This window comes from Theobroma cacao, chromosome 5 (assembly GCF_000208745.1).
Source record: "Theobroma cacao cultivar B97-61/B2 chromosome 5, Criollo_cocoa_genome_V2, whole genome shotgun sequence".
Lineage (NCBI taxonomy): Eukaryota > Viridiplantae > Streptophyta > Magnoliopsida > Malvales > Malvaceae > Theobroma > Theobroma cacao.
In genome coordinates, this window is record NC_030854.1 from 29750914 (window position 1) to 29767343 (window position 16430).

General features: G+C 30.9%; 2 protein-coding genes and 1 pseudogene across 2 annotated transcripts; all 3 read right to left on the reverse strand.

The window, feature by feature from the left end:
* Nucleotides 382–10116, reverse strand: LOC18599250 (dehydrogenase/reductase SDR family member 7). Its single transcript, XM_018122144.1, has 12 exons — nucleotides 10015–10116; nucleotides 9844–9899; nucleotides 9723–9756; nucleotides 6943–7041; nucleotides 6682–6830; nucleotides 5336–5374; nucleotides 5034–5126; nucleotides 3973–4071; nucleotides 1990–2091; nucleotides 1523–1606; nucleotides 918–983; nucleotides 382–646 (listed from the first exon to the last, which is right to left on the reverse strand). Exons 1-12 carry the CDS (start codon nucleotides 10091–10093, stop codon nucleotides 560–562), a joined length of 987 nt encoding a protein of 328 aa, XP_017977633.1. The 5' UTR covers nucleotides 10094–10116; the 3' UTR covers nucleotides 382–559.
* LOC108661995 lies at nucleotides 10151–10954 on the reverse strand (annotated as a pseudogene).
* Nucleotides 12535–13716, reverse strand: LOC18599252 (serine/threonine protein phosphatase 2A 59 kDa regulatory subunit B' eta isoform). The gene has a single exon (XM_018120998.1). It carries the CDS (start codon nucleotides 13714–13716, stop codon nucleotides 12535–12537), a length of 1182 nt encoding a protein of 393 aa, XP_017976487.1.

The following is a 16430-nucleotide window of genomic DNA, read 5'->3' on the forward strand; positions in this document are numbered from 1 at the left end:
GGCGTTAGTGAGTGAAGTGTCCACGTGGAAAGTCAGCCAGAGTTATCTTCTTCATTACGAATTCAAGATTGAAGTTGCAACAAGAGGAGGTTCCAGAATCCAAAACCAGAATTATGTTTTCCTTTGCTTCTCTGCGGTTATTTACCATTCCGGCAACTAACTTATTTATCTTTTACCATTGTTTTTACCTTTCAATTTCAAGTTTAGTTTACTTTTCCATCACCTTAGTCTCCCATTTGAGTTTCAATCCAAGCTTCCTTCCCAAACGTATTTTCAACTTGTTCAGACACGGGTTTACTTTTCATACATTAAAATTAAATTATGCTTATTCGACTTTAGCTGCAAGTTTTTCCCAAGGATTTTAGAAGGATAAAAAGAACAGAAGAAACAGTAACTGCATTATTAACTGTGCAATTAACACTTGCAAGTAACGTTTAACCTCTAATTAAGCTGCATGATTATGCAATCCAATCATCTTGAGACGAAGATGTTCTTCACGTGCTACAACTTAAGTAACCTTAGCTAAAGAAAAATACAAGCATGGTTTCTGATTAATAATTCAGGCTGCCTTCTTTTTCCCAAAAAGTAAGCTCAACGAGTAGGTGTTGCCTTTCTGTGCAGCAGCTTCTACTCGACGCCCTCCAACCTGTAACTCATTTACACAAATACGAACCCTATCGTTAAATTATTGATATGACTGCAGTCAGGCGCAGGCAGAGGAGCAAAGCAACGTAAAGGTAGGTCAATATTATAATTTTGAGAAATTATCCAAAAGAAACATGAAATAATACAGCAGTTTAATTGCAGCAAATCATATGTTACATGCCCTATACAAAAACTGTTCAAAGGAAAACTTTGGGACCCATCAAATACAAAGAAAACTTTCGTGGAGCAGATCGAAATAAGGATGACGATACCTTGTCCATAAGCCAAAAGCCAATTGTAGGCATGTATTGCACCAGATACATTACCGCTAGTACAGGCTGAAAAAAGACAGCCAAAACATGTAATTTTGTTCTTATTAATCTTATCTACTACTTGCTAAAGATAAAACCATCAAAAAGCTTAAACATGAAAGACAACATAGCACCTACATAAGTTTATCAGACCAGGCATAATGAGAACGGTATATAATACAAAAATAAAGTAGACAACCAGTCTCATGGGATGACGACTAAATGTTCCATGTAAAACTTAAAAAGTGAAGAGTGACTTCTCATGACTAAATTATTTGCAAGCATACGTTACTTGCTCCTTGCTCTTGCAGTGAGTCACAAAATAAAGGACTGTATAAAATTTAAAATTGCATACAAAATTAATAAAAATTATCAACAATAAGAAACATACATATAGTCATTATATTAATCTTCATGTTATCATCATCTAGTCATTATATTAATTACTTGTACTGTATTCACAATATTTCTTATTTGTAAGGATTGATACATAAGAAAGGAAGATCCTCACTACAAAAATAAACAAAAAAAACCAAGGGAAAAGAATTAAACTACAATGTAAATACCTGGTATGATATCCAAACTTCCTTTAAACTATGAGAGGCAGCAATGATTGTAAGTTCCGCACACCTTTCTGCTGACAAACGCTTCTATTAAAAAAATCACAGAATATTAGAAAAAATCATGTTCTACTATTAAATCCCAAAAATATTTTAGGCACGTGCTGCACTAAGTACTAAATCAGTATTAAAGGGCAGCAACATGTAGAAATGGATATACAAAAAGTGTTTAATAACCTTCCTCACTCCTTATGATAGTACAATAACACCAAAAAAAAGGGGGAATAATTAGCTTCTATACAAAGTTAGGTTGACAATAAATTGGCAGTATTGGGCCTTCAAGCCATTCAGATTGCATGTCATAAGTTGTAGTTAATTGAAGAACAATTTGAGATCCACAAAAAATACTGTTTGAAAATATTTTCTATGTCCAACTAGCTACATGATTAATTTTATGATCATAGGGAACATACCTCGGAGGAAAACTTTGTCCCGGAAGTCGTTGCTCCAGAACCATTTGATGTTTCTATCGGCCCCGGACAAACAACAGTAACCTTGATCCCTTTCTGACAAAGCTGCATGCCAGAAAATAAAAGACAAAAGGGGAAGAACAAGAGAGAAGAAGAAAAAACAAGCAAGAGACAGATAGCCATTAGAAAACAGTTTTTAAAAGTTGTGGTATATGTTTGATACTAGTTGACAACTTCTTTTGTAAGTCTACAACCAGACAATTTTAGTTTCCTTTTCACTGAGAAAATGGAGTCAACAGAACTTTATAACCCAACAATAAAAGAATAATAGAAAAAAACACAATGCCTTCAAGCATCACAATAAATTAAGCAGTCATCGATACTAAACCAACTTTGCCCAATAAAATGCAGAAAACCCCTTCCTCTTCCCAAATAAAGGGTCAATTACGGAAAACCCCAGAGGATAGAAAAAGACATTTTTTTCATCCTTTTTCATGAAAAGATATGCATGCCTCTTGCATAAACACATTTCAAGGAGGTAAGTGGACAAAAAATTGGTCACATGACCTACTGTACCTTCAATATAAACTCAAACAGGCTTTTTAAGTTCCCTAAAAACTAAGAAACCTGAAACAACTTCACTTGTGATAAACTGGCTACCTTTAAAAGAAATTAAGGAACCCTCGACTCAAAATCCCAAGTTGTATTCAAAACACTAAAAGCCAAAAACTTCTCCAAAAGTACATATACAACAAACTATTATGCCAGAATCACAAATTCTGAAACAAACTCTTACATAAGTGAAATTCTTATGCGATGCATTACTAGGCTTCTCCATATTTACAAGCTCTTCTAAACTGTCCCCCCTTCACACTCCTAGACTTGAAAGTATTCAATCAATTCAATAAGAACCAGGACAATTAACTATGTTAGATGCTAAACAAAGCACACATTTTCAATCAAGGAAACCTCCACTTTCAGAAGACTCTGCTACAAACAACTCAAAGCACACAATTATATCCTCAGCAATAAAACAAAAAAGCAAAGATAAGATGGTCCAGACTACAAGACTTTCTTTATTCTTCCAAAACTAAATTACTTGCATATCATGTGGACTTCACCAGATTCAGCAGCCTCCATCAAAATCACCCTTATGACAAACAAATCCTAGGAGATTTATGCTTTTCTTGTATACTTCACATAAAACTATTCAAAGGGCAATAATCTCCTTATACTGCTTAAAATGTTAACCACAGAACTCAAAAAATATCTAGAACCGTATTGAAACCTCATAAAGGATGAAAATAATCTCAGTGGCACCCTTTGAATCATCAATTATATAAATAGCCCGAACACATAAGAGAAAGGTGAAATGAATGTACCAAATAACCCTATTAGCCCTATTAAATTACATAACAACATTCAACTTTCACACACAGATTTCTTTACGTCAAATAACAATTTCCCCAAACAACTATAGATAGGAAATCCCATTTAATCCATTGCATAAGCCATACCCTGAAAAGGGCTTCATTACTTTCCACTTTACCAGACTCAATGCCTAGTAATTCTAGCCATTTTAGAACCACCTTTACTTCTTTTATTATTTTTTCTCTTAACACCTGATTCCAACCTAAGTCAGGATTACTCTCTCACACAGAATATATATTAACAGCATTTTTGTATCTCCACCACGTGTGAATGCTTAACCATAGGATGATAGCATTTAGAGCATAGGAAACTACAGAATAGGCCATTTTTTTTACCAAGAATAGGCCAAAATGATTAAAACTACAAAAGGTAAAACTTGCCCTTCTGACCAGAATTTGCATTGTTTCAAATGAAATGGCTTCAATATAAAGAAAACCTAATTCAGATCAGGATCTCACAGGTTAGGCTCCTATCCTTTCCTAGATGCAGCAACAAGACAATCAAAAGGCAATGAGATGTTTTCTCTTCTGATTAGGACAGATGCTCTATATATACCTCAGAACGCAAGGTATGAAAGTATCCATTTAAAGCATATTTGGATGCAGAGTACACTGCCTGACCAGGTGCAGATGTCTTTCCGGCAGCACTGCTCATCTGCATACAATGTGCAATCAAACCAAACAAAAATATCAATACAAAAATAAAAATAAAAGGCAAAGCAAAGAATATAATCTCTACTTTCAGCTCTTGAAAACTCAAAGCACATGCCCATCAATAAATATGATGCAACTAAGCATCTGGTGAGCAGGTAGACAAGGATCAGTATGGCAACCTAATGTGCAAAAAATAGCAATTATACTTATAGCATGTAGCATTTGCTCAGCCAATTCACTTTTCCCAGAAGTATAAAGCCATGGTCTAGGAAGCATGGATACGGACACGCAATACTGGTATGGCACGAACATGGCAATTTCTAAAAAACTTAGGAACGGGTACAGCAGGACATGCAATAAAAAATACTTTTTATTTAAAAATATTCAATGTAAATGTAAAATTGATACTTTTCATTCAAATATAATCAAATTTTTCACAAAGCTCTCTTGTCATTCATAATTCTTTTAACCAAAAATGTTCGTGAAAAATATACCCAACAGGGTAAAGTAGATATGCAACGGAAAGGCCCAGGGCTTGTGACCTTATTAAAATATTAAAATCTCTTTTGAGGTTCAAAATATTCATTGTAATGATGGGTTAATCTGGGATTTTGCTCTGACTGTTGATTCAAAGAAAAAAAAACCTCCATCCCGTGTCTGGGTGAGTCTTGACCACATCTGATCTTTTTTTCTTTTTTACTTTTTTGGCATGTCAACATATGTTTGACAGATGTCCCACTTTGTTGAAGGCTTGTCTCTGTCACATGCATGTTCGACATTGGTACAGAAGGGTATACAGCGCGTCCATGCTTCATACTCATGGTAAATGCCACAAAAAATCATGAATATTCATCCGATATTTTTTGGACTTAAATGAATGGCCCTCACAAAACTCCTTTTTTCTAGCAATATAAAAAAATTTGCAATTTGCCATTGGTGAAAGTATCATTCAGTTTCACATACCACAACAAAGTGACCTCTTCCTCTCCTCAGCATAAACGGTGTCAGAAGCCGTGTGAGACATATTGTCCCAAATACATTGACATTGAATGTAGCCTAGTAGCAAGAAAAAGAATAAAAAGTTTATTTTTGTAAAGGCAGCTGACAGAAAACTATATATGCAATCAATATGTAATATTTCATGATACCAAGACTGAACATGGGAATTTGCACAGCAAACTGACAAGCATTTGAATCGTGGCAGCAGATTTCAAATTTATTAAACTAAGTCTAATAATTACTACTGCCCAAGGACTCCATCATACCTTAAGACTTTCCTCTGTTACATCCAAAGCTGTTGTTTTCTGCACCAAAACCAAAAAGAATAAAAATAATAAAAAATTAATGTTGAAACGACAGTAGAGATGCAACTTGTCTAATAAACAGCTATGAACTATCTCTCGAAATATTATTACAGAATATCATGCACTGACTGTCAATGCAAATCACTTTGCTTGAGTTTGAAAATTATATGAGATGCTCAAACAGAAAGAAGGTGCTTTGTCATTCTAAAAACATAAATCAACCCATTGCTAACAACCATTAAAATTGAAACGGGAGTGCACCTCTTAACCTTTAACACAATGTGAGAAAATCATAATCCTAAGTGTTGCATTGTATCCACAAGCAGCTGGTGTCTAAATACTGGCAGAAACAGTTGCCATTACAGATTGAAAATTGGACTTTCTGACAGGAAAGAGAAATGCCGCATCTCTACATTCTTACTCCAAAAGCCAAGGGAAATTGTACAATCTGACCGCAAAATTGTGTATCACACCAATTTATGCTTATCAAGTGAGGAACTGTTGTTCTGCAATAGTTCATAGGATATGCTCAAGAGAAGTAACAAGATATTGAGAAGCACTTATCAGTCTAAGAGGTTGCCATCAGAAGAACTTTGGAGGATGTTATGGCAAATTTGCTACACCTAGTTATTGAACCACTCATAGGGAGTAAGAGTTGTTAAAAATGCGAACAGGGATGCCCTTGAAGAGAATGGTTGATGCATTGCTGATATGGACCTTTATATAAATTGTTCTCCCATTTTGCTATACAAAGCATATACAGTTCAACTTATGGTAGACATGGTTCAGAAGATGATTCCAGGAAATAAGGGGTAAGCATTTATTGCTTTTGATACTGCAGAAGCATCTATCAAATAAAGTTGTTTATTTCACTAAGAACCCGTGAGAAAAACCATTAACATATTTTTCAAACTTATAAAAGATCAGCAACAGGTAAAAACAAATGATACTTATTCAAAGATCAAGAAGCCTCTAAACTAAAAGGTTTGGAAAGCAAATAGCTTTGAGCAGTATTCTGTGCTGATTAATAACTAAATACAGGACAGAATACAATACTACATTTTTTTCTAAATAATATTATTCAATTATTCAATTACCACACCCTCCCAACAAAAATAAGAACGAGAAAAAGGCCATGTAAGCAAGAAAGACTCCAGCATATGTCTCAGCTACTGACTTATTTACCTAAAGAATTCTACTTTCATACTTTTCAGAGAACCTATTGTGGTTAACATCAGAAAACAGTTAACTCAATGCACATACTTCTATCCAACAGCTCTATCAAAAATTAGGTCATGCTCACTTACAGGACGCTCATAAGCTGCATTATGGATCATATAGTCAACACCAACACCAGGAAAAGAGGACTCTGCTTTCTCTACAGCTTCCTTGAGAGAATCTTCTCCAGATGTCAAATCAAGGGGCAAAATCTTCACTTGTTCAGGCGCATATTTACCTGCAGGCATACTGATCTCATATCTTAGAAAGTGTGGTAGCTTAGCAAAAATTTAAAATATGTTATAAAGAAACTTGAAAGAATGATATCTTGGACCAGGCCTCAGGCATACCAGTAAGTTGTTTCCTAACTCGCTCCAATTCAGCTTCATTTCGTGCAGAAAGAATGAGCTTGGCCCCTAAACTTGCCAATTGCTTAGCAAGAATTTCTCCTAAATTCACCATTATTAAAATACAATGAGTCACGAATGTGAAATGACAATTGGAATCAACAGCAAAACAATTAGAAGAAAAATGCATGCCACATCATGGAAGACAAGTACCCCAATAAATGAAGGGACGAACATGGCTCAAACATTCCTCAAAGGCCAAAGCTATTGCTAGAGTCTACCTCATAAAAATTAGCAATATTCCAAATAAGCCTTGCCATCTTGTACTAAATGTGGGAGGAAAGAATGTTCATGAAAGTGGAACATAAAACAAGATGAACAAAGGCTCCGTTGGGTAATCTAGAAAATAACTTCCTAGAGGAGAATATTTTCTAGAAGGCCATTTCCCTTGAAAACATAATATTTTTTGTTGTTAGAATAACAACATGAAAAAATGTTTTCGGTTCTTTGATATGTAATGGAAAATTTTCAAATTTTACCAGAGATTATATGCCTATATAAATATTTATAAAAATAATATATATTATCATACAATTTTGTATTATATTCAAAATTATTTATTTAAATATATTATTTATATTTCTAATTTCTTAAAAATTATAATTCAAACATAGAAAACTTTACAATTATTATAAAAAATACAATCATAAAATCATAAACGCAATGATAGAATACATAATTAATTTAAATATATAATGAAATTGTAATATATGCAAAATATAATTAAAACAATAATACATTAAACATTGTATAGTGTAATATAATATAATGTATATGTTAACTAAAGAAGTATATAGTTTAATGTAATATAGTAATAGATTAAATAATAATAATATTTAAAAATTATCCTTACGTAATAATTGTAATACAATTGCAATATTTTATGTTATATAATAATATTTCTTACATTTTATATTATTTTATTTTAAAATATTTATAATATAAATTAATTTTTATATAATACTTATTAATTAATACTAATAATATTGTATAATAATATATAATTTATTATATTCTATAACTATGTTCTATTTAAAATGTTTATACTAGGAGTTATTATTGATAGCAATTATTTACATATTAATATTGATAAAATATTTTTTACACTAACATTAATATTAATAATTATTCTATCAACGTAGATTAATTCATTATAATAATATTTTATTTATTATATTTATATGACATTATTCTATTTAAAAAAAATTAATAATATGAATTAATATTTCAAATAATTTTTCATATATTGATATTGATATAATATATTTTAATACTAGCATAATATTAATCATGGTCTTATTATATATATAAATTAATTAATATTGATATTATGAAATGATAATATTTTGTAATAAAAAATCACAATTTTTAATTTCTATCTTAACTATTTTATTATTATAATAATAATAATAATAATTCATTATACTCTATTCTTTTTATTCTATTTTAAAATTTTATAATATTAACTAATACTTATAATAATTATTTATTTATATCTCATTTTTTAAATTTATAAATTTAAAACATCTGTGCAATAGAATTTTTTGGTCCAAAAGCGGAGATGAAAAAGAAAAGCAAAAGTAAAGTAAAAGTATAACAAGCTTCAAATGTGTTTAAGGATATTGTCTTCTTTTCCTCAAATTTGGAGACAATTCCAAAGTTTCTTCATGTTTTTTTCTTTGACAAGAAGACATTTTATTTTAACCAAAATTTCCCATGTTTGTCAAACACCAAAAAATTCAGAAAATAAGTTTCAGACACCAATTTCCTAATTACGAGATAGAGCCAAAAAGACATCTTCATTTCTTCAAGGGGATAAAAAAAGCATGTAGGAATCTGTTAAAATTGCTTTTGAAAATTCACAACTACCACTGAAACTTATGACATACTTCTTGTTTTTAAATTGGCATATAGGGATTCTGTTAATAACAGGTTATCTTCCATGAACTAAAGACAACGTCCACATCTTTTACAACTGAACAATAGAGTGTATCCTCTAGCACCACCAATATGTTCTTCTAATGTGCAAGATTGAAGTTATGATTGAACTACCCATTTATTCTTTTTAACCTTAGGTAGGCAATTCAAGATGCCAGAAACACTCCCCTCCCTCCGCTACTTTTACCCGGGCATCATTGACCAAAGAGATGAACTTCTCTATTGATTTGAGCAGTTGTGAAAGTATTACCAACTAGCCAAGCAGCAATATGGTGCATTTAGGTTTGGCATTAACTCAAACCACCTAAGCTGACCTGTTTCTGTTGTCATTTATTGTTTACTACCCAGCAGCAAAGAATAAATTACTTCTCGTACCTAGAAAAATCAAAGTTTGATTCCAATTGGAACCATAGAGTTCCATCATTAATTAATAACAATGAAGTAGGTACGAAATATTTCCCTTAAATTTGGAACAATTTAAAATAAGGCAACAAAAAAGGATATTAAATCATGAATTTGCATAACAGAAGAAATTAAGAGTCAAACTTAAACCCTTTTATCTCCTAAACTATACATGCTCTAAGTCCCAAACCCAACATAAAAAATATCTAATTACCAAAGAAATATAAAAATTAATAAACAACCCCATAAACCATTTTGTTATGCATAAAATGTAATGAAGCAATTTCGTAAACCCAAAATGAGATGCAAATTTACCAAACGAACAAAATTTATAAATAAAAAGAAAACAACATTAACTAATTAAATAATAGTAGAAAATTTACCGATCCCACGGCTAGCTCCAGTAATCCAAACAACCTAACCAATTAACAAAAAAAAAAATTAAAAAACCATATAAAATCAGCAAGAAAACACTAAAAAATTTCAGAAAAAATATAGAGTTACCTTGTCTTCAATTTCTTCACGCTTTACATGCCTTTTTGAGGTTAAAGTAAAATCTCCTGAAATGGATAAAAAAATTTCCAAAAAGAAGAATTAAAAAATATGACGAAATTAGCACAAAAGCAACCAAATTTGAAAACAGAAAATATGTTACGGTTTCTTAGAATACTTTACCATCAGAAATGGCAAACTTGAAGAGAAGAGCGGAGAGAAGAAGAAAAAGCAACAGGGAAATGAAGAAAACCGTCAGCATCGTTTTCTTAGTTCGACTTTTTAGACGGTAAATAAGAGATGCGGTTACGCTTTGGATTTAAAGGTTGAGGAGGGCGGGCACTGGACGGATGGGCTCCCTTAGCTTCGGGCCAGACCCAATGTAACCCTGGCCCAATCATGGCCGACACAACTCAATCACTGATTTTAAGATTTTTAACTTCGAAATTAAATAAACAAAATATAATTACTAAGTAAATTTTATTTTCTCTTTTATATTCATAAAAATAAAAATTTAGACACAAAATCTCGTAACTACTTCCAAAACTTTTTTTTTGTCGATGAAGAATGAATTCTGTACCTCAAAATCAAATTTAAAATAAATTGAAGAATACAATATATTAAAACTTTTAAAAAATACTTAATCAACATGTAAAACAAATTACAAAAGAAATAAAGAATAAATTAATGCTAGAAAAGAAACAACAATGACAATCAAATCCTTGATTCTAGTTTATTGAGCTTAATAAAAGAATTTTCTTTAACTAAAATCAAAAGATCAACTATCTTAAAATCGAAATTGTATGAATGTTTTTTGAGATAACGAAGAAAACCATAAAAAACTTTTCCGCACCTAAAAAAAATCCCATCAAACCAACCTTCTTGTTGCAACTTTCACATCAATTCTTCGATTTCGATGAAATAGGAACCGACGAAGAATCAACAGAAACAGAAGGGAATGGTACAGTTGAAAAGTATCAACTTTCACTTCAGCTTTAGACTTGGAGACCAATTCTTTGAGAAAATCCTTGTAACAACACTTGGAGCATAAATTCTTGGTCTCCGACGAACCAAAGAAGCCGCAACCCTTCGCACATAGAGGAGGAAGATTAATGTTAGCCATATCGTAATTCTTTTGAATTTTTTTTTTTTTTTTGCAGTAATTTGCTTGTGAAAGATTTCTGAGTGAATGTTATTAGAACACTTGGTTCATATATTTATTTCTGAGTGAATATTATTATAACACTTGGTTCATATATTTATATATATAGGCTTCGTATTGAGTCTATATCCTTGCTGGATTTGGATTTACTTATACTTGGATGAAATTTGATTGTTTATATTTGATAGTTAAATATTAATTATGTTTATTTATTTTTAAAAATTTTTAAAATTTAAAATTTATTTATTAATAAAAGGATCATATATGATTAATTGACACCATGTAAAATCAATTTGCTAAATGCAAATCAAACCTAAACTTGTATATAATATGAATATTTTTAATTTTTTTTGTTAGTTGATGTGGCGATAACTAACTAGGAGTAGGATTTGTGCTGCTGCTTGAATATTATGTATTTATTAGGCTCTTCCAAAAGTTGCTAAAAATTAAATAACAAGCTTAATTTTTTTTTAGTACTAACAAGATCAATTGATACCTTTCTCATAATAATACTAGAATATAATGTACATATATAAATACTATAGAGATGTAAATACGATTTTATTTAAATTTTGAATTTCTTTTTAAATTAATGATGGCCGAACTAATTAAGAGAAATTCAAAGAGGAAGTTAATTATTAAATCGAAGTTCAAGTAAAAAAAATAAAAATTGTATTAAAACACAAATTCAAGATTTATATAAAATGAATTGAGTTCAAATTCAAGTCCGACACTATATTATATTTTTTTACTTGACTATATATATATATATATATATATATATATATATTATAAGTGTGTGATTGTGTAGACAAAATCACACACTAAAATTATTTGATTTTGAACTCTTTTTAAGTTGATAATTATTGAATCTAATTGAGTAGAAAAATTCAAATAATAAAGATATTTTATTGAACTGAATTGGAGTTACAGAAAATAAAAGTACTTGAATTGACGGTTAACTTCAATTTTCACCAACAAGCAAAGAACATGACATTATGATTACCTCCTAATTAATTTCGTTTGCTTCCTTGAAGATATGAACGAAAACCATTCTGCCTATTGCCCTTTTAAGCTTGTCAAAATTTCAGAGAATAATTTCTGGCTTGCCCAAGGTCTAGTTGCCGTGTTGTTCACCCATGAGACAGCCACACTAGAGTCGGGTTCCATCACTAAAAACTTCAAACCTCGCTAGGAGGATATGCAGAAGAGGTGTCCTGATAGCCAAGACTTCATGCATTATTGAATTCTCGTGTGCTCAGCATCCCAAAGAAAATCCCACCATATTTCCATCTTTATCTCTAAGAACACCACCACAATCCCGGTCCTGATTTTCTTCTAAGTCGAGCCATCCACGTTGATATTCAGCTCATCATCTCTTGGAGGGACCCAAACAATCTCTTTTCTCGGGTCCTCACCGGTAAGCGGTTTACTGGACAGCCAAGGCATTGTCCACCAACCTACCTCATCCATGGCAGCATCCTTCTCTAAGGCATTAATCCAATATTTGTCAATGCAAGGTGAGTATTATGAAGCTGATATCACTTCAAATGCATCAAGCATTCCTCATATAATTCGGGATCAATATATATCAAAGAATTGCTAACATCATGCGCCAACTTCTGTATTTCAGGCCGCCAATGGTTCATTGCACTTTCTTCCAAGTCAGTAAAGATAATTGGCAAGATAACATCCAAATACTGTTTAATTAAGTTTTGAATGTTACCATGAATATTGAACAAAGACAAGCCTTTTTCTGCCACCTTCAAATGTGGACTACTCAAGCAGATGGCAATGCGGCCGAACAAAGGTATCATAAATAGTTGAAATCCATCAGGCTGTGTTTCCTCTAAAACCCTCTCAACCCCATCCAAGAAGAAGTACTCTCTGGCACTACCCACGGTTGGCCAATGCCTAAGCATCCCCTGTATAACAGTATCAGCAAGCTTGCAATCCTTTTCCACGAATTTTTGAATGCAGCTATTCAAGTGTAAGTAGAACAAGACAAGCCATTTTGATTTGTAAAGCGGAATCAGCCCTCGAACAAGGAAGAGCCTGTACTCCTCTTGGACCCCCAAATCATCATCATCTTCTTCTTCAACGACAATACTTCGGAGGAAAAGCAAAAGGTGTGGGATACCATTATGTTTTTCGTTCCCACAACAATAGAACACATTGAAAACAGAACTTCGGATAAGTTTTCTGTGCACACCAAATTTTCGATAGATAACTTGCAGAACAGAAACTAAAGCACCCCTTTCCCTTCGATCTTCAGATTGAAAAAGATCGAACAACCTAAGGATAAAAGAGGGCTTAATGCAAGGAGCAGCCAGTTGAGGATCCGTCATGGGCGACTTGAGTAACGAGGAAAGGAACCTATAAACTAATTCCAGATGAGGCCAAGAGGGATCTTGGAAAGGGATATCGTCGATTCCGTTTCTCCTATTGATGTAATAGGACTCCCCAAACCGAATGGCAGCTGCTGCATTGGTAGAGGAATGGGGCAAGGCTCGGAACAAATTCGAAGACACCAAGTCGATGCTCTCTCGAAAGAAAACGTTGGAAAACTTGGTGAGATTCCTTTGGGCGCAAGAAACGTAAGTACAGAGCTGAGAGAAGCTGTTTATCTCCAGCAAAATCTTCTCAAAAACCGTGACACGACAGGAAGACTTGATCTTTCTTTTATCAATGCTTCTCTTTCCTTTCCAGGAATTTTCACCCATGCCTATGAATCACTAGATTGATTGCTGATTAGGGTTTTTCTTTTCTTTACCTCTTTCTACTGTTTAGAAAGAAACACAGTTATAGTTTTACTGTACTACGGCATATTCATAACATATTTATAAAAAAAAAAATTGAGAGATTTGTGGAGATAGCAGTTGCAAATTTTCAAAGGCGGTGGGGTGCTCTTAGTCTAAAACAGTTTTGTCCAATTTTTTTTTATTATTTTGATCTCAGCTACTACTATGTTTTCCTTTTTTCTTTATATATTTTATTGTATTTTTGACATAATACCTAAAACAACTCTTAAATTATTTTAAAAAATTCAAATAAATTTTTATTTTTTTATACGTTCAATTAAACCCTTATATTTTTATTCCAAGTTAAATAAGTCTTTATACTTTTTTTGAATCATATATAAGTTTTTATAATTAATTATTGACTTAATTAAAATGTCACTTGTTATTTATATCACGTGACGTAAATATAATATATTAATATGTTATAATTGATTATGATGTAACATACGGACATATTATAATTTATAATGGCCTAACATGCTAATTGGTATGATGACATGATTGTTAGAAAACAAAATAAGAAAAAAAGAGAAAGAATACTTGAGGCGTGCTATAACACACTTTCTTTACGAGTTGTTGTCTACTTTGAGGATTTGTAAATAAAAACTCTCTAGGATACAATGAGCTTATTGCATAATACTTTAAATGAATAAGGTCTGATTGAATATATGTTCCTTTTATAGACATTGAAAAGTTGTGTCTAATTTGTTTCAACGGACATGTCTTGTTTGGTTTTAAGAAATGTGCTTGTTGAAAATACTAAATAATTAATCAACATATTTCAACAAATATGTTTGAAAATGCTTCTCTTTATTTAAGAGTCATGTCTTAATCTAAATAGACACTTAATTTAAATAGTCACTTTAATTTGAATAATCACATATGAATAAAACTTCTTTATATTACAAACTATCTAACAATAATCATATAGCATTTTTCACTCTCTACATCAATGTTAAGTCAATGCCATGTGAGTATAAAACAACAAATGATATTTTGACTAATGACCATCAATAATCCATTAATCATAAGAGCTTATTTTAGTCAAAATAAAAATATAAGAATTTGATTATATGTAATAAAAAGAATAAAAAATTTATTTGAATTTTCTTAAATAATTCAAAGACTTTGCGAATATTGTATTCATATTTTTTATTTGAAAAAGGTATTTTCAGATACGACTCAATAACTTTAAAAGCCTAAAATACCTAAATATTCAAATGAGATTTTTTTTATTGAAATTAAGAAAATTACCATTAGTTGAAGATCATTAAATATATATTATATTCATTGGAAATAAAAAAAATAATTGAGAATTAATAACATTGTGAAAATTAAACAGTGATAAAAAAAATAGAGATTTATTAAGCACATAATTAAGAAAGTGAGAGAATATATCATTTTATTAATTATCTTGACTTTTACATAATTAGAGAAATAAGATAAATAGTTTGAATTATAAGGATGTAGAAAGTAAGAGAAAATAGATATTTAATAGGTACGTAATTTAAGAAATATTTTATTTATTATCTTCATTTTTATATTTTTAATATAATTAATTATATTATATAAAATCATGAGACTCATAAAAAATTGTGACCTAAAGCAAATGCTTTCGTGACTTTATACTAAAGCCGGTCTTAGATATTTCAATTGTATTCTTTGAACAAGGAATCACTTACAAATTAGTAAGCCAAATGTTCCCATACAAATTACTTTTAAGTCATTTAAAAAAATATTTGAAGACAACATTGGGTGCATATATATTTTTTATACACCATGTACTTTTTACGCCATATTTATATTTTAAGTAGATTTGATATCTATGAGAGACATATAGATGCATCAAATTGCAAAAGGAAAAAGGAAATCATGTACATTACCATGCTACTATTTTGTTATATTGTGAGAATAACCATAACAAAAGCTAAGAATACGAGCAGCAAACGTTGGATTGCAATATAAAGTACACAATAGTTCATAAAGTAATGTAATTACATAAAAAGTTTCTTTTACGTGACTGTTTCATGGGGTGGTTGCCTTCATGCAACTCTGATGTGTATCAAAATTGGAAACAATGCATTGGACTTTAATTATAATTAAAGTTTGTCAAACAATACTTATTTTTTCCAAAAAAAAAAGAATAAAAATGTCAAATTAGTGATTAGAATATTAATTAATACTAAAACTAGAAAATTATAAAGAATATATCATATCAATTATAATTTTTTTTAAGAGGGGGCCATGTTCTAAAGTTTTGAAGGGCCAAGATAAAAAAATTGTTGTACTTTTTGGCTTAAAATGTAATTAATTGCTATGATTATTATTTTATATATGAAAGTTTTAAAACTTTACAAATGAGTTTAACTAATAATATATATGTATCCATTTCAAATAATTATGCGCAGTTTATTTATTTTTACTATAAATTTGGTAGCTGCCAATTATTGAAATTGTTTATAAAGATTAAAAACATCCATGTATATGATAACTTTTTCTTTATGACAAACTTTAATGGGTGCCACAGGCGGAAGAAAAATCCTTTCCTCTTCTTATATCATAATTAAAACATAACCATTTATTAAATTAACGCCATTTGCTCTTCTCAAGGCATTATAGATTTCTTTTTTCTTTTA

Bases quoted from the DNA above. Each gene is read 5' to 3' on its own strand.
- LOC18599252 (XM_018120998.1), bottom strand. From the start codon at position 13,716: ATGGGTGAAAATTCCTGGAAAGGAAAGAGAAGCATTGATAAAAGAAAG.
- LOC18599250 (XM_018122144.1), bottom strand. From the start codon at position 10,093: ATGCTGACGGTTTTCTTCATTTCCCTGTTGCTTTTTCTTCTTCTCTCC. The intron at 9,757-9,843 runs GTAACTCTATAT...TTAATTGGTTAG, and splicing joins GTGAAGAAATTGAAGACAAG to GTTGTTTGGATTACTGGAGC. The intron at 1,607-1,989 runs GTATGTTCCCTA...TTTTTTTAATAG, and splicing joins GGACAAAGTTTTCCTCCGAG to AAGCGTTTGTCAGCAGAAAG.